Source organism: Triturus cristatus, chromosome 4_2 (assembly GCF_964204655.1).
Source record: "Triturus cristatus chromosome 4_2, aTriCri1.1, whole genome shotgun sequence".
NCBI classification, from domain to species: Eukaryota; Metazoa; Chordata; class Amphibia; order Caudata; family Salamandridae; genus Triturus; species Triturus cristatus.
The window spans coordinates 215,131,649-215,155,260 of record NC_140586.1 but is presented as its reverse complement, the minus strand read 5'-3'; the positions used below and the strand labels follow the sequence as shown (position 1 = coordinate 215,155,260).

Below are 23,612 nucleotides of genomic sequence, written 5' to 3'. Positions count from 1 at the left end.
TCTAGCGACCCATGCACATTTCTGCCTGTGTACCTCAGCCCTGCCCTACAACATCTCTGCCTTTCCAGTCCAGCGAATCGTGCACATTTCTGCCTGTGTACCTCAGCCCTGCCCTACAGCATCCCTGCCTTTCCAGTCCAGTGACCCTTTCACATTTCTGCCTGTGCACCTAATTACGCACACAGCACTGCATTGTCATTTAGTACTGAAGCTTACACATAGCTCTGACATTACACCTCAATCCTGAACTGTACAGTGCACTGCTACTCCAGTACAGGATGCCACTTACAACTCTCCCAGTGCTCCTCCTCCGAGACCTATGACCCTCATGCTATTCCAGTACTGACACCTATAAGCACATCTGCCAGTGCACCTCTGTCCTCACCTGCAACACGCCCAGCTATGTCCAGTGCACTTCATAATGCATGCGCAGCACCCACTGTTTTTACCAGTATGGGGCCCAAACACTGCTCTGCCCGTGCACTTCAAGCCTGGCGTACTGTCCCCCATTCCAGTTCTTCACAGATTATGTTTTTTTCATCAGTTTTCCTCTTCTCTCCCCTTTCCTCCAGGACAGGCGACTCGGGACTTCGGAACAAAAGACATCGGGCAGCCCTTGTTTCTCTATCGGGGATGAGAGCAGCATGGCATCTGGGTATCGGCGGCCACCCGACACACCTGCACACAGCCAACCCCAGGTACTGCCAGGGCTGCTGCCTCCCTTCCGCTTCTACACCGCCCTGTGTGTTCTCTCCCCACTGAAGGGCTAGTTGTTTGGCTCCCAGTTACTGCAGTCCCACTCATGACCACAAGGGGCGAACGGCTGTGGCGCCGCAATGGAGCTGTGAGGCCTCCTCTAAAGCTATTATATCACCTCTTACCGTGAAAGGGCCAATCATAGCGACTCTGCTGTTGCAGACCCACTAAGGCTTTTGTAGTTTTAAAAAGCATGGCTCCCTGGGCCAACGTTAGCACTGGTGGCGCCAGGTGAGACAGTGTTTGTTAGTGCCTGCCCATCCATGGTGGAGGCAGTGACCACCTCCACCACGGATTCCCTCACCACCGCCCTCTAACAGTGCCCCTCAAGTCCCCACAACCACTCTCTTTCAGAAGCATTTAATTAGTTAGAAAGCGCCACTCATGCTAGTGTAGGGTGTCAGAGCATTTTGCATCACACACATATTACACAGAGACAATCATTCATAAATGTGTAAATCAGCGTATAGGAAATGTTACTTAAGCCAGAGGACTACAAGGTGTAGGAGTGACATGTCATCCATACTGGTAGGCAGGATAGCATAGCAGTGCTTGGTCTGGACAAGCACAAAGTCAGAATTGAAAAAAGAACACCGTAGTTCAGGGTTCTCTTTAATAATAAGAATCAATTTCTACCCAAATGAACCCTATTTGCAACATTAATCTATGCTCTAATCGATACTTTGCAGTGTTCATGCAGTTCTTTGAGACAGTTAATAATTCACCTTTCTAAATTAGGATTTTAACTTATAAACTGTAAGTAACAAAAGGATGTCTCTTAGCAAAGCAGTAATCCACTGACCTATTTACATAATAAGCACTTTGTGATCTGCATCAGTCATATTAACCCTCTGTGTTATTTTATGATCAGTCAAAACCTTAGCTAGACAAAAAACTGATCTCTCTCTCCAGGAAAAACATGAATTACCGAAGTTATCTTGAAATTGTTATTTTTGACCTGGACATTTCTGGAGGCAAGAATCGCGGCAGCGGGTGCTTTTAAAACCAAAATAAACTTGCAAACACGGCGCCCCCTGAAGTCACCACCCAGTGCGGTGGCACAGGCCGCACCGCCCTAGAGCCCGCCCTGATTGCTCCTTACATTCACTTTCTAGAGTGCACTGTGGCACTGCTCCCATTGCAGCTGGGGCTGTAATCCATCTGTACCCGCAGTTCAAATTTACACCACTCGACTGTAACAACACTTCTGCTGCAGGAGGAGTTGTGAACCCCCAATGACCGCAGCTCCACCTCTTACTACAGGAGTGCAGATCAAAATTACTCTGCTGTTGAAGAAGAAACCAGGACACTCAAGAAGGCTTGTGGCGTTGTATTATGTGCTGCTCAGCATTATCGTCACTCCTATAAGGCACATTCTCCGTCTGCCATTGGTAGAGGAGATGTGATCTGGTCTGTACTTGCAGTTCCTTTTCTCACCACCAAAGATCAGGGTATGATCCCTCTCCATCTGTAGGTAAAAGTGTGGGAACCTTTGTAGCAGATGTTCAACAACTCACTGCTTGAAGATAGAGCATGACATTTCTCCAGCTCTAGAGATCTGACCCTTTGTACCTGCAATTCCACCTCACGCAACCAGAGTGCGGATTAACATTTCCTTCCCCATACAATGGCAGAAGGAAAATCCTCTATAGTTGCAGTTCAACCACTTGTGGGCACTATGCCAATTCTCTCACTTCTGAAGGTGGATCTTAAAGCATGGCTAACCTCGGACTCAAGCACCTTTTCACCGACCCCACCCACACAGCAGAACACACGTTCGACCCCCAGCTTCTCAGCCAGCAACAGAGTAAAATACACCCACACCGAGATGCTCACCCGGACCAATCACCACTGTGTTAATTTTGTCATCAGAACAAGTAGAGGAAAACCTTGCGCACTGGATCACAGTAAGCACTGGCGAAGTCACACCAAGGAAGGCCTCTAACCCCAAGAAACAAACACGATACACTAACTGATTCACTGCAGAACTGAAAACACTGAAAGGTGACTGCAGACAAAAGTAAAGAAAATGGCGTGCCAGTTGGACCCTCAAGGACTGAAAACAATTCAAAGACACCCTCAACCAATACCACCACCTCCTGAAGAACACCAAGAAAAATGCCCAAGCCACCCACATCAACAACAACTACAACAGCAAGGAACTGTTCAACATAGTCAAGAAGTTTACCAACCCCTCTGCAACCAGAAATATCATCATACACTCGCAAACTCTCTGCGACACCCTCTCTGACTTCTTTCACAACAAAATCAGCACCATCTACCAAGTTTTTGCACCCCAATCCCCCCACCGAGGACAACACAACCTCCTTATGCCAACTGACGCCCACCCACACCATCTCACCTCATAGAACGCCTTCAATGAGAAAGAAACAGGGTCCATCATGAGATCCATCTACTCCGGAGCTGCAGCTGATCCCTGTCCCCACCACATATTCAACCTCAGCAATCAACCCGTCAGCAAAGAACTCACCAAGGTCCCCAACTTGTTGATCACCACGGCCCATTTCTCCCAGAAATGGAAACATGCCGACATGAAGTCGCTGCTGTACAAACCATCCGCTGATCCAGAAGATACCAAGAACTACTGACCCATCTCCCTGCTCCCCTACCCAGCCAAGGTCATTGAAAAAGCTATCAACATCCAGCTAACCAGACATCTGGAGAACCACAACCCTCTGGACCTCTCTTAAGCCAGCTTCAGAGCAAACCACTGCTCCAAGAAAGCTCTAGTTGCAGCCACAGACGACATCAGAATGCTGCCAGACTACGGAGAAACAGCAGCTCTCATCCTCCTTGACCTCTCAGCAGCCTTCGACACAGTATCCCAACACACTCTGATCAACAGTCTACACCAGATCAGAATCCAAGGAGCAGTCCTCAAATAGATCGCTTCCTACCTCACAGGAAGAATGCAGAAGATCAAACTCCCTCCCTACTCCATGCTCCCTAAGAACATCACCTGCGATGTACCTCAAGGCTCATCCCTCAGCCCAACCCTTTTTAACATATACATGACACCCCTGGCCAACATCCTCAGGAGCCACGAATTCAACATCATCTCCTACGTGGATGACACCCAACTCTTCCTCTACCTAACAAACGACCCACCATAAAAGACAAGTTCCAAAGATGCATGAAGGACGTGGCCATCTGGATGACCAACTGTCTCAAATTCAACACAGACAAGACAGAAGAACCCATCTTCAAGAAAGGCAAGGACACCCTTTGGAACAACGAATGGTGGCCACCTGAGCTGGGACCTACCCCCAAACCCACTGAACACTCCCGTAACCTTGGCATTATCCGTGACAGCCAGCTATCCATGAAGAAGCAGGTTAGCGCCGTCTCCTCCGCTTACTTCATCACCCTCCAAATGCTCAGGAAAGTCTTCAGATGACTCCGACCCAACACCAGGCGAACAGTCACTCAAGCTCTAGTCACCAGCAGACTCTGCTACAGCAATTCCCTCTATGTAGGAATCGCTGCCCAAATCATTAGGAAACGCCAGACAATCCAGAACACAGCAGCTAGACTCATCCTTGCCCTCCCCAGACAAGCCCACATCACCCCTTGCCTCAGGAAACTCCATTCTCTACCAGTCACAAAGAGATGCCAGTTGAAGCTGCTTACCCATGCCTACAAAGCACTACCAAACAAAAGACCGGCCTACCTCAACAAACAAGTGAATTTTCACCAACCTTCCAGAAAACTCCATGCCCGACTTCTTCCTAAACCCCATAGAACGCATCTGCCAATCAAACAGCGGAGCCCGCTCCTTTTACCACTGGGCAGTGAAGACCTGGAACACCCTCCCCTGCACCGCAGAGCCTGACCATCACTCCAGCAGTTCTGGAAGGACCTCAAGTCCTGAATGTTCAACCAATAGGCACATGATTAAGCAGCGTGAACCCCACAGCGCCTCCAAACCCTTACGGGTGAAGCAGCTGTGCTTTACAAACCATGATTGATTGATGTAATCAATTCTAGGCCTGCAGTTCCAGTTCATGCTACCAGAGGGCAGCCCGTGGACATTTTCTCTCTCTAGGGAACGCTATGAAATTCTTTATTGCTGCATTTGCTCTCTTTGCCACCATGAGGCTGGGTGATAGATCGTTGCTAATACAGGAGGGGTAGTGAGATTACTTAAGGCTACATATCACCATCCAGTGGCGGCTCCAACGCTAAGGCGGAGGAGCGTCGCCTCACTGCTCGTTGAGCAGTGCAAAAGAAAATGATAATATCAAGAAGTTATTATCATTTTATTTTTCTTTGCAGGACTCCGACTCCAGCAAGGTCAGGCAGGGCGGGACTAGGCTCCCCACCGTCAGAGGCAGCAGAAGTGGTTTGAACTCCCTCGCTAATTGCGCATGATGGCTTGGTTGGCCCTCTGGGGCCGTCCAAACCGTCATGCACACTTGGCAGGTTCTCCACTGGGCTGTGTTGCACAGCCCAGTGGAGAACATGTCCAGCCTCCCAGTTACTACCTGAGCAGCCTTTTCTGCCACTCAGATCAATCACGACGCTGCTCCTGCAGCGTCATGTTTGGCTGGGAAAGTCCGGGAGACTGGATGCTTCCGGTACTCTGCGAGGGCTGAGGAGGGATGTGCGGCTGCGGCAAAGAAGGTAAGTTAAAAAAAATAATGATATCTTGGCTTTCCCTCTCCCACCCCACAACCCCGTACAGTGGCAGCCGCCACTGTCACCATCTCACTACTACGTACAATGCGGCACTTCCCCACGCCGCTGAAGGGAGTGTATAATTTTCCATGGATGCAGTTCCACTTTTCAACCACCAGATGCCCGTGCATGACATCTTCCCTGCTGCAGAGGGTGCTATAAAATCCTCTGCAGCTTCAGTTCTACTTCACACTACCATGGGTAGAACAGAATCAGTACAGAAAGGTAGCAATTCCATCTACAGCTGCAATTCAAAAGCAGAGGTGACCGTGGCACTTATTCAAGCTATGCAACAGTGATCTCTGCCTTAGCTGGAGCACCAGAGAGCAGAGCAAAAAGGAAGCTTTGAGACCTCTTACAGCACTTATAGCTGTGCCTACTATTTTCTCCTCCATAGGTCAGAGAATGTACAAGTCCCTTTCTGCCGATAGTCGTGAAATCGTCTTCAGCTACAGTTCCAGGCCCTACAGTCTGAGGACACAGCATGCTCCTCCTTCCACTACAGGAAATGCATTGAGACCTTTTGCTGTTGTTCCACTTCCCACCATCAGAGAACCTAACATGCCTTTTCTCCCCTCTTTCTTTCTAGCGTCTGGTTCGTGCCCTCTACGACTTTGAAGCGCTTGAGGACGACGAGTTGGGATTCCATTGTAATGATATCATTGAAGTGCTCAACAGCTCAGATCCCTCCTGGTGGCATGGTCGCTTCCGTGGGCGCGAGGGCCTCTTCCCTGTCAACTATGTGGAGAATGTCAATCGGTGATGTCTGAGCGCACAAATGTGATGTGTTAGCCATCTAACCTACAAGAAGAAGGGTGCCAACCGGACAAAGAGTACCTCAGACGTCCTGCTGACATTTGGGAAACTAGCGCATACACATTGGACATTATTTATAAGCAGATAATTTGTATAGCTCTCTCCATGTCTCATTTTCAGTCCGCCACTTTCTGGTATTACAGTTCCACCCTTGACCACCAAGGGTCCCTGTAAGAGTAATACTTGTGTGTGTCCCTCCCCCCCCACCCAGTGAGACTGTGTTAATCCAGCAGCTGCCCCAGCCCCTCCAGCAGGTTTCACTGTAGGGGCACTGGCTTTTCCTAGAGGCTGTATTATTGTTTTCTATGGGGCTGTATTATTGCAGCAGCAGTCCCAGTGCTAGCCAGCATGTGTCGCTGTAAGAGCAGCACGTGACTCTCCCTCAAGGGCTGTTGGACTTCAGCAGTACACACACCGTAATAGTAGTGCATGGCCGCCCGTCTCAGAGGCTGTGTTACTGCAGCAGCACTCCGAACCCCCCACCCAGCCCTCAAGAGGGCTTCCTCTAGGAGTAGTACTTCACTCTCCCTCCTCCGGGGCTGTTACTTCACTATCTCTCCTAGCCCCGGCTAGCAGGTGTAACTTGAAGAGCAGGACGTGACTCTCCGCCTCGTTGCGCTGGGTTAGTTCAGCAGCACTCTGCTGTAACATGCTCTCTCGAAATATCTCCTGTTTCAATTCTCACTTGTAACTTTACAATGTTTCACGCCTGACATACCCCATGACTGCCATGTGGGTATATATGCATTTGTATAGTTCAAGAAAGCAATCAGTTTCCCCTTGGTAGCCCAGGTTCTTTCATTAGTTAACTAAAATAATTTCTGTCCAGTTTTAGGAACAAAAATGTCATCCTTTCATGCTCTATTCAATATATAACATTGGAATATTTTTCCACAAACCTCTTGTTTTGAAAATATCATAAATTTTCTACAGTTTTAGCAACATCGAGGTTCAATAAATCCAAGAGCAAAGCATTTCTAAGGGGCTGATTTAAGTTTGACTGATTTAGGGTTTGGCGAAGAGGCTAATCTGTCACAACGGTGGCGAAGTGCCTGCTCAGCCAAACTGTAGGGCTTCCCGCCTGATTTACGGGAAGCCCTACAGTTCTCTGCAGACCGATGGAGTATCAGTAGCGGCTGGCAGGGAATGAGGTAGGGGGGAGGGACAAAATAATGTTTAAAAAAAATACCTCTTCCATCGTCCACCGGCAGCGTCTCTTCCCCCGCCGCTCTGAAACCAGGAAGCACCCATGCTCCCCATAGCCAATCACAGGAAGGCAGCAATGCAGGGTTGGGATTGGTATGAGTCCCGTGGATGGGCGCTCAGATGGGGACTGGGTGCCTCGGCATGTTCCCCTCCAGGCTGTGTAATGCAACCTGATGGGGACCATGCAGTGTGCATGACTGTTTGGCCGGGTCAAGACGGCCAGCCAAGTAGTCATGCCCACTTGTAGAGTTCAAACGACTCCTCCCCCTGTGCCTCCAGCCGCGTCCTAATCCAGCCGAGAACCTGCAAATAATAATATGATAATAACTAAGTTATTATCATTTTATATTTCCTGCTGAAAGAGCAGTGGGGCGATGCTCCTCCACCTTACCAGAGGAGCCGCCCCTGCAGAGTACAGGTTCTCGAAGGGTCACCTGTATCACCATCCTCCTGATTTAGAGTAGACGGTGTTCTATTTTTTTTCTTTTTTAGCTATGTGGCGATGAGAAACAGAAACAGAAAAATACTAACCCTCACCCCATGGAAGACAACACCTGTGGTGTGGGAGCTATTTGATTTACTTTTTCCAAAAACAAACTCAGTTTGGGAGTTTGTTTTGGGAGAAAGTAAAGCATTGTAAAAGTTTGGCTGGCGGCCATCATGTTTGCCGGAGCCATCCGTCAAACTCTTACAACTTTAATAGGAACCACAGTGATGGCAGTTCCTGACAAAGTTTAAAGTTGTCCATATGTCTGAGGAACACCTCTAAATATTGCGGGTGGAGGACCCTCGGTATGGTGGGAGTGAAGTAATCTGCCGTACCAATTGACTTACCTCCCCCCGCCAAACTCAAAATCAGCTTGTACGTTTGCACTTCTTTACCCGTCATTATATAAAAAAACTGTGCAGGATGAAACAAAAAAACATGTATTAGTTTTGTTCTCAACCTCAATCAACTAACACTTTTCTACTCTACAAAATAAGTTATAACTTAGAAGGTAGAACTTCGAAAGATATTGCTCTTTTAACCATTCAACCTTAGTTTTGCCAAAATTGTAGAAAATTGATGACATTTTCTCCCCCAAAAAATCCAGAAAAATACTTGAAAGTTATGTGCTGTACCGAAAATAACACGACCATGAAATGTGTACTTTTTTATAAAGGTCTAAATCGTTATTATTAAATTTAAAAAAATACATGCACTACCCACAGGGAATTAAGTTAGTCGTTTTAATTAAATTACTTTAGCAGCTCTTCTAGCCCAGGCTAACAGTTGTTTTAAGACCAGTGTTTGGCCTGTGTTACTTCAGTAGCGCTCTCAGCCTATCCAAACCCCCTCCAGGCGTCTAGTCGTCCCGCTTCCTCCACTGTTACCATCGCTGCGCACCTTTACCTTAGAATCACCACTGACAACTTTCTTTGGTGCCTGAAAAGGTCGCAGTTTATTTATCACGTCAATATTTAATTTCTTACATACAATACATTTTGTTCTCCATTTCAAAGGTTCGTGGTCATTGCGTCATTTGATGTCCATGTTGTACATGTCGTTTCTTTCCATCTATAGTCCTTTGAAATTCTTTCTCTTGCATTATGGACCCAGCTTCCTTTATTTCCTGGGAGGGGAGGGGCCCCTTTTTTCTCTGGGTTTCCGATTCGCGGGTCTAGGCTTCAGCTTGCTACCGATTTGGAGGGGGTCCGTCTGGACCTACCCGGGCTGCAAGTGCCGTCCCGCTCGCCCTGTAAACCTTTTGTGGGGCCCTCCCTTTTCCCAGGGATCCCTGCCGTCTAAGGCATCCCAAGGACCTTACTTGGGCATCTACTCTACCTTTCCTGAGGCTGAGTCCTTGCCATCTTCTCCCTAGGTACCCCTGCCGTGAGGCATCCCAAGGGTCCTGCGGGAGCATCACCTTTCTTCTTTTTATGGCGGCACGCCGCCCCTTGGTTCCCTCGGTGCCCCTGCCGTGAGGCATCTCAAGGACACTGGGAGAGTCTTCTATCTATCTTCTAGTACATTTCTCTTTCTACTGGCTTCCTCGTGCTTGTCCCGCCACGCTACCTACGGTTCTTCGATCGGAGGGAGCTCCCCCCCTTCCCCCTTCGCCCTCTTCCTCGAGAGAAAACCCCCCTGCTCTAGGCCTCCCACGTGTTGCGGTAGCCCATGTAGCCACACGCTTGCTCCAGTTCGTGCCCTTGCGCCCTGCTGTGGCACTGGTCTGTCTAAGCTCAATTTCAATCTCCCCGGGGTGTGAAATACCTACCGCCCGGTGCCCCGCATTCCTTTTCCGTGGTCAGAGCCAACGCTTTGCGTGTATTTTAACCTAGGGACATGTAGCCCTCCCCCTCATGCTTCACCATCCTTTCGGTTGTCGGGTGCCCTATTCCGGCTAGGGGGATGGGCTCTGTCTGTGTTTAAGGTCGATCATTTGTCCAAGTTTCTAAGCCCCGATCCCCCTTCCCCATCCCCTATTATTTTTTGGGGCAGTAGTGGAACTTCCCCCTTTACTCCTTCTGTTCCTTAATGAACAGCAACTGTGCAGTATATTGTTGTTATTCAAATTACCCTCAGCCCCCGTCCACCTATAAGATGTCCTTTCCCTGGTCCTCCCAAATACGGGGGGGGGGGGGGTTCCTGGCCATCATTACTGAGACACGATAACCTGTTGACCTTGGCGCTGCCTACTATAACTACGAAACGCTGCCCTGAATCGTGACTCCTACTAACCAAATCCCGATCTGGGCATGGCTGAAGCTAGTCCCCGGAGTGCCCTGATAATTTAAGTGTCTCCTGAAGTTTGCAGGCGGACGGGAAGCTTTAAAGCGCCACCTAGCCTAGGGCAACCTGCGCCCCCATGCCCGGTCGGCGCTCGGTGGGGGTGCCCTGCCCTAGCGCCGGCCTGGAGCTGAAGATCGTGCAGCCAGTATATACGCTCTTAACTCGGTAACTCTTACGTATTTCTCGGTCCGGGGTGCCGCATGAGTGCGTGTCGATGTTACCGGCAACTAAAGCCCCGGACCACTTTTACCATTAAATTCAACCCTGAAAATTCTGCCTTTGCTACACCACTTAGTTGTCTGAGTATTGCAACCTGTCTTTGTCCCTGAAAATTGGGCCTGCCCCTATGCCTATCCCTTCGAAACATGGTGTATTTCTTTTATTTGCTCAAGTCCGCGCAAACTCGACTTAAGGGTATCTGATCCGGGGTGCCGCGTGAGTGCGTGTTGATGTTACCGGCAACTAAAGCCCCGGACCCCTTTTTCCATTAGATTCAACCCTGAAAATTCTGCCTTTGTTACACATCCTAGCTGTCTGAGTATTGCGACCTGTCTTTGTCCCTGAAAATTGGGCCTGCCCCTTTGATCGCTTTGCAGAGGGACCCCAAAAAGTATATATCCATCTATACCCGCATACGTATGTATACACCTGCACACATACGCCCCCCTATACCTACATGGGAGGCAGCGGTGCCGTAGCTACGTGCTCTAACATAAGCGACAGTGACTTGCCTTGCATGAGATAATGCAACATTTTACCTGGTGATTCTAGTGTCGCCATGCAAAACCTTACGACAATTGCAAGCCTCAGAATCGGGCGACGTCCTTTGACCTGAAAATTAATTATACACCCCTCACTATGCCGCGAGTTTTACATTTAAGAGGGAAGCGTTCGCAGGTGTGCAGTCGAAGCACAAATCGGCCGCCCTGAACTCTATCGTCTTACAGGGCCGGCTTTCAGTGCGGTGCGGCCGGTGCCACCGCACCGGGTGCTGGCTTCCTGAGGGCGCCGTGTTTTAAAGTTTATTAAGCTTTTGAAGCACCTGCTGCAGCGTTTCTTCCCGCCGACAATTACCCGGCCTCCCTAAATGTCAAGAAAAAACTCGTGCGATTAACTATCTTCCAGGAGAGCGCTCAGTGTTTTGGAAGGTTGAGGTTTTGACTTAGTGAGGTAGTGCAGATGTTTATTGTGCCCGCTGCAAAGGACGTGTACCAAGTAGATTACCGACTGCCTATGATGTAGCCAGATCAGCAGATTACTGCATCCAAAAGAGACATCTTTTTGTTACTTGCAATTTATAACGTAAAGTCCTACTATAGAATAGTGAGCTATTAACTTTCATCCCAGAAATGCATGTACACCGCAAAATATACAAGTCCCATTCCTATTTACCCGGCCTCACATGAATGTCAAGAAAAAACTTGTGTGATTAGTTATCTTCCTGGAGAGAGATCATTGTTTTGTAAGGTTGAGGTTTTGCCTCAGTAAAGTTAGTGCCGGGGTTTAATGTGCCCACTGCCAATAACGCGTACAAGTAGATTACCGACTGCCTCTGATGTAAACCGCTCAGCAGATTACTGCTTTCCAAAGAGACATCTTTTTGTTACTTGCAATTTATAACTTAAAGTCCCAATATAGAATAGTGAGCTATTAACTTTCATCCCAGAACTGTATACACACCGCAAAATATACCAGTCCCATTCCCATTTACCCGGCCTCACTTGAAAGTCAAGAAAAACTCGTGTGAGTAATTATCTTCCTGGAGAGAGATCAGTGTCTTGTAAGGTTGAGGTTTTGCCTTAGTGAAGTTAGTGCAGAGGTTTAATGTGCCCGCTGCAACGAACGCGTACCCAGTAGATTACCGCCTGCATATGATGTAAAACAGCTCAGCAGATTACTGCTTTCAAAAGAGACATCTTTTGTTACTTGCAATTTATAACTTAAAGGTCCCAATATAGAATAGTGAGCTATTGACTTTCGTCCCAGAACTGCATATAAACCGCAAAATATACATTAGCACAATCATTAATGCCGCACAAAAGGGTTACTTTGGCTAGAAATCGATCCCTATTATTAAAGAAAACCTCCCAAATATGCTGTTTCTTTTCCGACTCTGCGTTCGTGCTTCTCCACGCCACTCACTCTTAAACTATACTGCCTACCAGTATGGGTGACATGTGACTTCTACACTCTCAGACCTGTGGCTCATGTATCATTTCCTATATACGGATTTACACACCTATTGTTACAGGGTGCTAGTGAGAGAATCCGTGTTGGGGGCGCCAACAAACATTGTTGCACAGGGCGCCGCCAGCACTAAAACCGGCCCTGTCTTCTTCCCAGAGCAGTTTACAGAGATTGGACCCAGGCCGCGAAGGCTCTGGACTGTTTACCGGGCTCGAACCCTGTTCCGCCCTTTCTCGGTCGGCCCCCCACCGTAAGGTTACATTCTTTCTGCGATCAATGCCGGGTTGGGGTGCTCCGCGATTGTTAGTAGGCTGGCCGCAACCCTTTCTTCCCAAATTGAGTCGGCCGTACCCCTGTTTCGCGCAGCCCCGCTCCTTACCTTTTTCTTTTAATTTTGCTTCCGGGCTCGCTATGGGGGCACTGACGCCCGCACCAGTCTTCCTCCGTTCGGGGGCACCGCCGCCCGCACCGACCCCCGCGTGGTTCGTGTACTGCCGTGATCCTACACCAGCTGCTTGCTCAATCAAAATCTGCAAACCGCCCCGGGGACCGTCTTTGCGAGCACCGCTATTCTGACTCCAGGTGCCTCCGTGGTGGCGGTACCGGCATACTGCCCAGCATTGATCCAACTTTTCGCAAACCACCGGCCGGTGTCCCTGTTGATCCGGGCACTGCCGTATTGGCTCCAGGTGCCCGCGAGTCCTGACTCTGTGGTGGACCCTGCCCGTATCCTCGACAACAGATGAGGCGGGGGTGAAAGCCGCATTTCTTCTTTCCGACCAAAGGCGCGAAATGCCACATAGCGTCCCTGCGTCGTCCTCCTCTCCGGTCAGGTCGGTCAGCTTCCCCGGCATTCCTTTCTTTCTCTGCCCTCTGTGCGATGGCGTGGCCTTCCTTTCCGTCTTCTCTGCTAAGGCGCGAAACCCCCGATGCCGTTGTTCCCTTCATACTTCCTGCCTCCGGCATGTGCGGGTAACAGGGTACTTCTCTGGAAAGCAGGCAGTGTCTGTCGCCACTTGTAGGCCCCCGCTTACACCTCTCGGTTTGTGCTGCTTACGGCGGAGGCGGCTCCACACCTCCCGTACTTTTCCGGCACCGAGTCGTCCGGCGGTACTTGGCGGCCAGCTGATTCGCTTCCTTGTAAAAAGCGCTGTGAACGCCCGCTGCCGGCGCTGCCGTTGGGGAGGGAAAGCCGATGCCCGGGCCCCTTTTAGTCTGGACCACGTTTGTGCACGCTCCCCCGGTCTTCCGCCGCTCACGATCTCCCCCCGTCGCTCCTGAAGACGCCGTCTCTTGGCAAGCGTGGGATGGAACGCCGCTGGAGCCTCCCGAGTCTTTGCCGCGCTGGTTTCTTGGCGCCAAAAAGGGGGGGGGGCGATGGTCGCCTCCAGGTATGCCCACGTCTTCATTCCTTTCGTTCTTCCTGCGAGGGAGGGAAATGTGTTTTCTTCGGGCCGTTGCCCCTTCTTATCCTCCTCCTCGCATTTCCTCCCATTTCCTCCCTCGCCCCCTCATTGGGGGGGGAAGGAGCTTGCCTTGTTTAAATTAGGGCCAATCCGATCCTGGCCCCCCGTCGTGTTGGCCGGCATGTTGATGTGGGCAGAGGGTGGGGCTCCCGCCTCCGGAGGGCGTTCTACCCAGGCCCTTATTGGTCCAGCTTCGCCTTCCCGGCCTGGGTCCAGTGTCACTGTAGTAGCAGTACCCGACTCCCTCAGCAGGGGCAGTGTTACAGAAGCACTTCCGGTCCCAATAAGACACAACACTGTCCTCCAAGTTAACTTTTCTCTAGCAGTGGCTGCCTCTTAAAGGGGTGAACTGTTCCAGTATTCATTTACAGGCACTTCATTTCTGGTAAGTCACATTCTGCGATAGCACATCAGTCATAAAACTCTGAGCTCCTATCAGTCAGGCTGCAGGTTATTGCCTTGAAGATTAACCAGTAGATTACACACATCCAAAGTTCAAGGGTAAGACAATTCCTCCATCATGGAATCCTCTTTGATACTCAAAGTCCGACTGTCTCGGCTCCTGGAACACTTCTGTAAATGAGATTAACTGTCCTTTTTATAATGCATATCCCGTAGAACGTTGTTCTTTTGTTTCTCTGAATTATGTTCAATAAATAAAATACAGGCTGCTATATATGGTGTGACTTTTCTTTTCAGAAAGAGAAAGAAAACAGTAGGAATAAAATAATGCAGATAGGCAGTATACTTCCATAAGACCCAAAACATGCACGGCCCCTTTAAGTGCGCCAATGAGTAGCTCCACTATCAGCTTCCACTCTAAAGGAACAGGATCCTTTAGCGCTGACTGGGCGCTAACGTGACCTTTTTCTATCTGAAGTATTGTTGGACTTTGTTTTCACAAGTTCAACACTCAGCGTTTCAACTTGAATGAGACAGACCCACCAGAGGAAACGCCTGCGTTTTTCACCCTCATTTTCCAAGAGAAAAGCAACGCCCCATCTCTTTGTAAGGGGCCCTTCATGTGGCAGCAAGAAATTGCCAAAAGATCCCCATGTCCCGTGAATAGAGTGTTTCCTAGACAGTCCATTGGTCGAGGAGAGTCCGTTTTGCATCGAACACATTTTAACAGGACGCTCACGGGCCAGAAAGGAGTCCGCTTGGGAGGTGGTTTGAAAGGGGATAACATTCAGCTTTCTCTGAAAGCCTGGGTGAGGATTTCCCACCGCCTCGTGGCATGACCAGATCTCCTCTGGCTCACCGCGTGGGAGTGGCACTGTGGCAGGATTGTTTCTCGTACTCATAAACAGTAGAATATCACGATCGGACGCAGGGCCGGCTTTAGCACTGGTGGCCAGTGGCGTAACGAAACTTGAGGGGGCACCCCTGCAAAGAATATGGAGGGGGCCCCCCACGCTCCAGATTCAGTCAGGAGCTCTCAGGTCAGGGGCCTGCTGCGCATGCACCAGTGGCGGCTGGTGGATCCTAAAAGTAGTGAAACGAAAAGCTGAGATGCAAGTTGAAGGAGGAAGTGAGTAAAGCAAGCATACCAAAGCGAAAGAGGAGTGTTCGGGGTTGGCCTTCCCAAGTGGGCCCTTTAACCACTCACATTTCAGCTTTAAATAAATTCAGTCATTTGTTTCCAAAACATCAGCCTTTCGGTTTATGAAAGCAGACACGTTTTGCTATTAAATACTAGCTTTGCATTATTGAAAAATAATTTAAATTCCCTAAATGAAGAAGTTATCTTCTTTGTGAAAAAGTTCAATTATTGTCATGAACCTCTGCAACACATGGATAGATTCTGCCTTGAATATCTATGTCTCATAGTTGCATGTCATATGCGCCAATCTTATGCCAAGAATTACCACCATTATGCCGAAGCTAGCATGAGGTCTGTGCACCACCACGCAATAAGACAGGAATTACCACTATTATGCCAGGGCCCGCATTTTACCTGGGTTGGGCACCATTATACCATGGGTGAGCAAATTAGGCCGATATGTACCACCATTATGGCATGGCCAACATTATGTCATGCTATTTTATTTATTAAGTACAGAATCATGGAACATTGCTGGTGTTGAAATGGGGTAGCTCTGTAGAATCTCACTAGTGGCCGTGGCAAGCTCCCCTCTTTACCTAGTGATAGTTTTTTCTACTCAAAGGCATGCCGCAGGCACTATGGAAAAGAGAGAACAAGATAGGAACGGCTTCCTTGTTTGTGTCTAACAGTCCACCCACTCTCGTCATAGCCCTTCCCACAGTACACAAGGACACCCATCTGTCCTCCTTCTACAGGTCAACTGCATATCAACCATCCTGGATTGGTTACTTATTTAGGAAAGTATGGGAAGAAATTTTAGAGAATAAAAATAGCTTGACTTTTATGCATGATGCAGGGTCTGTAATTGGCAATGGGGCACTGACATACAGTTCTCTGCAGGGCAGCTGAGGGTCACGACTTCAGAGCCCATTGAGTTTACTCCCTGCCCTGTGTTAATTCATGGTCTATGTCATGCAACCTTATTTACACCCTGTAGTATTTCATCGTCTCATTCACCACTGTCCTCCTACTGTATTTACACCCTGTAGTATTTCATTTTCTCTCATTCACCACTGTCCACCTACTGTATTTAAAGCCTGTAATTCATTGTCTCTCATACACCGCTGTCCCCCCACTGTATTTACACCCTGTATTTCATGGTCTCTCATATACCGCTGTCCACCCACTGTATTTACACCCTGTAGTATTTCATTGTCTCTTATTCACCACTGTCCACCTACAGTATTTACACCCTGTATTCCATTGTCGCTCATACACCGCTGTCCACCCACTGTATTTACACCCTGTAGTATTTAATTGTCTCTCATTCACAACTGTCCACACGCTGTATTTACACCCTGTAGTGTTTTAATGCCTCTCATACACCACTGTCCACCTACTGTATTTACACCCTGTAGTATTTCATTGTCTCTCATACACAACTGCCCACCCGCTGTATTTACACCCTGTAGTGTTTCAATGTCTCTCATACACCACTGTCCACCCACTGTATTTACACCCTGTAGTATTTCAATGATTTCTTTATGTCTTTCTTCTCTCAGCCTCCATTAGCCATCTTGGAGCAATAAAGTCATAATAAACTACAGCAAAAGAAACATACGTTGGTACAGCCCAAAAGTTATGCAACCAACGTCAGACCTTTTGGCTTTGCCAACGCTTATTAGATATGACATCTTACATGGATTCTCCCCTTCCGCCCCACAATGTCCTTCCCTTCTTATGTGTGTCCTACTCTCTCCCATATGACTCTGGTGATAGTTTGCTACACTCCAGTCCCATTTATTTCCCTGAATATATCTATTATTTTTGGCATTTTATTGCTGTTCTGGGGGCTCATTCTATGCTTCATTAGACTTTAAGTACCAATTTATAACATGCTCTTTATTGGATTCTTCAATAAAAAATATTACCTATGTGAATAACAAGAAATAGAATTCATAGGAAAACAAACATAAAATAAAAAGTGCACAGCATGGGCGGAAACTGAATACCTAAAATGTATTAAACAAAAGGGAAAATGAAGGTTCTGTGCTGTGGAACCTGGGAATGACTTTCCCCAACTCTATAGTACTCCAGAGGCCCCTAAAATGTGAGTTTTTCAGTTAAACTGGAGTCAGTGGCGTAGCACGAGCCTCACGTGCCCTCATTTAAGGTGGTGAAAATGGCCCCCTGGCGCCTGGTTGGGTAGTGAAAGACAGCTATAGTCAGTGTGCCCCTCCCATTCCTAGGACCCGATGCCACTGCACATGCTGAACCATTGGTACCTACGCCCATGGACAGAGTCTAAATGTAAATAAAGGGCTGATGATAAAGCGAGTCAATAATACTAGGCAGGTGCCTAGGGTGCTAGCACTAGACAGTGCCAAATTGACACCAAAAGCATCAAATATTACCAAGTTATTCCAAGGAGGGAGCAACAAATTAAAAATAGAATTTTGAATAAGGCTCCAGATAGTTTTGCACTTGGTCTCAAATGTCGCTCAAAAATGTGCAACAACCACAGACATGTTCTCCCTTCCTTTGCAACTGTGAAGACCACTGATACAAATTAAATGTGGCATAACAGCCAGAGATGCTGGCTTTGGAACTGGGGGATCATGCTCGAGTCTCAGCGTTGGTTCAACATCCTGTGATTCTGGGCAAATCACTTAATATCCTGTGCCTAAAAAATAAGTGTGGCCTTGTGTAATATAACTTGTGCTCATGTAAAGTGCTCCAATACCTTAGGGGCGAGCCTGCGCTATATTGAACTATTAAAAAAAGTACTCTGTCATTTTCTACACGTACATCCATTTTCAAACATTCTTGAGCCATTTTTTTTTTAATCTCTTCTGTGGAGACCTGGGAACGTTTCCATGTTCACTATCAGCATCAAGGACAGTGCAGGCCACTGAGGAAACACTCTGTGACATCCCGGGAGACGCTCAACTCAAACAAATGCGATGCCAATTGCATTTCCAATGCTTGCTTACCTTCCAATGCGTCCCAGCAGAGTCCTGTTCCTGGAGCTGCAAACCTTCTCCTGTCAGCTCTGTGTTGCCTCCTCCCTTTTCAGAGGCTGTGCCTTGTGGGGAATGCTCTCTCTGGGGCCCCCACCCCCATCCTTTTTCCGGCCCTCTCTGACTGAAGAGAAACAATGTAACTTGTTAGGTTGTTTCTCTTCAGTCCTGGGTCAGCGTGAGGAGCGCAGATCAGGCTGCAGACTGCACCTGCTTTCTAGAGCAAGCCTTTCTCTCACAGCTCTTTACCAAAGAGCTGAGGGGGCCCCCTTCACCTACCAAAGAGTGGGGGCCCCTCCGCACCGCGAGGGCTGCGGGGGTCTTTGTTACGCCCCTGCTGGTGGCGACTTGTGCGACAATGTTTGTTGGTGCCCCCCCAAATGACTACCTCCGCCACAGATTCACACACTACCACCAATTGACAGTGGTCCGCAAGTCTCCATAGCCACTGTCTCTTAGATTAATTTAGTTTTATAGCGCTACTCATACCAGTTTAAGGTGTCAGAACACTTTACAAAACACACACTGCACAATCATAAATGAGTGTATAGGAAATGTTACAGAAGGCAAAGGCCTACAAGGTTCTGTAGGTTTGTCTGGGCAAGGTTTATATTTCTTATTCTTGATGGAAAAAAATTCCAATTCTGTTTGCACAGAACTCCAAACAGACCAGAACAGTCGCATTAGGTATTAGCTACGACTTGAGAATCCCTCGGTATTATTACCAGTTACTTCGTTTGAGATCATTCATTACAGAGACACCCGCCCTGAAGAAGCCCCAGGCCGATAGGCCATGTAGGGGGCGAAACACGTGTTGGCTGTGCCACCTCTTTCTTTATCCTTCATACCCACTCCTATGTTGAGAGTGCAAATAAATGATTACTCACCTTTGGATCAATCTGTATTGAATTGGAATTTATTTCCATCAAGAATAAGAAATATAAACCTTGCCCAGACAAACCTACAGAACTTTTGCTCAAATTAGGGGGATAGGGGTCTCCCCCTGTCATCGGGCAAGAACCAGCACCATCATGACATACGCTTAATACCTGGCGAGTAAGGGATCTGGGACCTTTCTCCCCTCTTCTTGAAGAAGGGCCTACAAGGTGTAGTATTAAAATGTAATCCATTCTGGTAGGCAGTATAGTTTAAGAGTCCTTGGTCTGGAAAAACAAAAATTCAAAATTTTAAATGTTACACCAATGTTGGGTTTTCTTTTATAATAAGAATTGATTTCTACATAAATGATCCCTTTTTGCAATATTAGGATAACAAAAGACTGGCAAAAAAACACACATAGCTCTAACACATTCCTTGCAGTTTGCATGCAGCTCTTTGATGACCGTTAATATATTAGGATTTTAACTTATACAAGTAACAACAGGATCACTCTGACAAAAGTGGAAACCCATTGACCAATTTATATTTTATGCACTTTGTGATATGAATAGGACACGTTATTTGCAGCAGACATATGAACCCTCTGCACTACGAGTCAACATTTCTTAGACAAGCTCCGGTCCCTCTTCAGGAAGAACATTAATGAGATGAGTTATCTTGACATTTTTATTGCGGAACTAGGAACGTGGCACCAGCTGTTTCTAAAACAATGAACATGACGTCCCCACCCCGAGTCAGCGCCCAGTGCAATGGCACCGATCGCACGGCCCTAGAGCCGGCCCTGATTGAACGTAACGGTATCACCTTTTATAGAACGTCTTTTATTAGAAAAAACATTAAAAAACAAGAAAACATTCCTATCATGAGGTAAAAATGTCTACCTTTTTATCTGTAAAAAGTGCCCAAAGAGCCAAATTAAACAAATGGTACATGTGACTGAAAGCACTACTGCTTTATCACTTTTCAAATGAGAAAATAAAGGAAAATGAGAAAATAAAGGAAAGTGGCATTTGAATGGACCTTATATCTAGTGCTACAAACACAGTTTTAAAATGGCACTGCATCTTCACAAATTCCAGACGGATTGCATTCCATTGCATTGCCAGGTCCATGAGGCAGTTTGTATTTTCCAGCTCTCCAAAAAGGTTGAACTGTGGTGCCCTTAAAGACTATAGGCCGGTTTCACAAATGCAACTTGCACTTTGGAGTAAGTTTACGCTTTGGAGTACGTTTACTACTTTCAGTATTCACAAACTCTGAGTGTAAACTTACTGCAAAAGTGTAAGTTACATGTCTCCACCCCCAGAGTAAAGCAATTGGCTTACCCTTTTGTGGGTGGGTGACGTCTCTCCCTAAATCCTTCCCTGTACCTCCCTAACTCCTCTTACTCGTCCCTAAGCCCCTCCCCTATAGTAGTAAGTCTTCCCCTTTTCCCGTCCACTCCTGTGTCCCTTCCACATTTACTACTAAAACCTATACTTATGTGTGCTTGTAGTATTACAAAATGTACTACAAAGTGCAGTTTGGGAATCAGTCCCTAAATTTTGGCCAAACACAGTTTTTGGTGGGGGTGATTGCCCTCATTTCCTCTCTTTAGGCGTTCCCTTATATTTTCCTCTAAACTAGATGCTTTTTTCTGAAGCGTTAATTGTTCATCCTCCACCCTTAACCACAGTGGCAGCTCTTTTTGACAACTGCCAATTTTGTGGGAGCAGTTCGGGAACAATGAGCATGGTATCTGTGTCAACTGCCTTGCAGACTCACTCTATTAATAAGTGTGAGATCTGTTTGGAGATGCCTTGCATTAAGCTGGAGGATAGAGAGGGACTGTGTGTAAGGGCTAACCATGGAGAAGTGGAACAAGCCGCTCTGGGATCTACTAACAGGACAAGGGAGCTTTGTATCTCTCATAAATTTACATGCATGAATCATTCCTTATCAGGCTGGGAAAGCCTGGTAACTTCAATTAGCAGTGAACAGTGTTAAGATGGCCATAGGCATCAAAAACAGTGTTTGTTTAGCAGTACATCTACCTCATTTGAAAGAAGTTAAATTTCAGTCTAGGAGGTCAAAGTCTGAGCTCCACTGCTCCAGAAGAAACTATTATGCTTCAGATTTCTATTGCATGGCATGTGTGAGAGAGACCTAAAGGTAGAGCTCTACTCTAACCTCTCTGTGACTTTATCCTGATAATTTCCCTGTCTATCCTGTACCTGAACTAGCCCTATTTTCGCTTTCGGACCACAATAAGTTGTTTTGGGGTAATTCTTAGGAAACATCCAAACTTTCTGGTCCAGTGAGACACTTTTTGTGACACCAACTCCCATCACGACTGAGGTAGAGATTTTTTTTTCTTCAAATCTTGCTCGTTCTGTGGTCAGAAGGAGATCTATAATGGAAATCCAAAAGAGCAGTGTATTTATTGCATTCATCCAGCGCACAAGTCTTCATAGTATGACATTTGTAAAACTTTTCCTTCCAGGACTCTGAAAGATAGGAGAGATGTTTGGCACTATATTTACAGAAGAAAAAGAAATACCCACTTCCAGGAGGGATGCCCCCTCTTCTGGGAATGATTTGTTGAAGAATACTCCACCAAACACTTCCACGAAGGTACAGCGGAAAAGAAAACATGGAGTTTACAGAGCAGGACCTAACTACCAAAAGTGCCTGTAGTCACCTCCTCAAAAGATAAGAAAGGAGATTCCGCAAAAAAACATTCCAGAAAGAGCGAACATCAGCCTGCGCAAAGAATTGCACAAAAATCCAGCTTCCTTGAAACCCTGACTGACCTGTTGTCTGAGCTGTTGACGGTGCAGTCATCCTCATTGATGGCAAAGAAACCTCCATCGTTGTCAACCACCTTGTTGACAACATATCTGGGGGACAAGCCTTGTGGACAATCATGAAAAGATCCTCGTCGATAAGGACCCCTTCAATGACCAGGCACTGATTGACGACCCCTTCCGTGACAAATCCATCTTCAACAACGATTCCGAGGATATCTCCCCTCCAACCATTGACGGTTTCTTCCATGATAAATATATCTGAAAGAGACAAGTTAGTGATAGATTCCTTACCTTAGAATATCCCCAGGTGTCAGACTGGATCCGGAAAGTTTTTTCGCTAGCAGTACCCCTGCGCGTCAGTAGGTGGCGTTGTGCGGCTCGGCGTCCGTTGCTGGCGTCGTATGCGCCGAGATGACGTCACAGAGACTACTTAGGCGCCACCCATGCGCGCTGATGTCAGTTCTTCCTTTTTCCGCACCAGTAAGCGCAGATCCGGTTAGAGCACGTACCTCATTCACTTTCTGACTATCCTTTTGAGACTTTTTGTCTCCTGTCAGTTGTCTACTCTGGTGCACGTAGTGATGTCTGTTTTTAAGTCTTGTGGGGCCTGCCGTCGCAACATGTCGGTGGCGGACCCCTACGACGTCTGTCTCTACTGCCTGGAGAGCGACCATGACTCCCGGGTCTGTTTGGACTGTTTGGCCATGGCCCCGAAAGCCTTGCGGGAGCGGCGCCGGAAGCTGTTTGAAGTCCAGCACTCGTCCCCGCGCCGTTCCCGGTCCAGGGGCCGCTGCAGGGAACGCTCGCTGGGCCATCATCATATCGTTCCTCGGGCTCCAAGTCTTCACCCTAGGATTCGGGTAAGAGACGACACAAAAAAAAGTCGAACAAGAGTTGTCGCTCTCTGACGTCCCCCCGTCGGTCCCCGAATGCGGACGAGGGGGACAGAGGTTCTGCCCCTGCAGCTCCTTCGGAGCCCGGGAGACCCGCGGCCTACCCACGTTACCCGGGTCCGTCAGCGACTCCAGCTCAGGTGCAAGAATTTCTTGCCACTTTGGACCACCTGTATAGGCTTTGGGCTCCGGCCGGTGCGCCCTCGGGCCCCACGGTCCCATGTCAGGATCCTGTTGGGCCGGCGGCTTCGGCCCCGGTGCCATAGGATCCTGCGCCGCTGGCTCCAGCCAGGGTGCCCCAAGGTCCCGTGCTGCCGGCTCCAGCCCCAGCGCTGCCCTCTGCTCCGCCTCCGGCACCGTAGTGGGTGCCATTTGTTCCGCACCTGCCCCGGTTCTCTGACAATTTTGTCCCTACCCGGGATCCGCACTGGGACACGGCGCCGGTTCGGCCCCGTCCGGCACAGTTCCCTGCGCCATTTGTTCCTTTCCCGGTCCCTGCCCTGCCGCCGCAGCCTGTCCTACATACGGCGGAGGATGACTGGGAGGGGTCCGAGGATCCTCT

The 23,612-nt window shown here is 48.1% G+C and overlaps 1 protein-coding gene across 2 annotated transcripts in view; it reads left to right on the top strand.

Moving 5' to 3' along the window:
• GRAP2 (GRB2 related adaptor protein 2) overlaps nucleotides 1-14,370 on the top strand; it is a 486,852-nt gene extending 472,482 nt beyond the window's left edge. For both annotated transcript variants that reach the window (XM_085601255.1, XM_085601253.1), the window contains 2 exons: nucleotides 573-698; nucleotides 6,044-14,370. In XM_085601255.1, the coding sequence (XP_085457381.1) occupies nucleotides 573-698; nucleotides 6,044-6,217 (300 nt within the window). In that variant the 3' untranslated portion in view covers nucleotides 6,218-14,370. The remainder of the gene's footprint in view (nucleotides 1-572; nucleotides 699-6,043) is intronic.
• The last annotated feature ends 9,242 nt before the right edge of the window (nucleotides 14,371-23,612 follow it).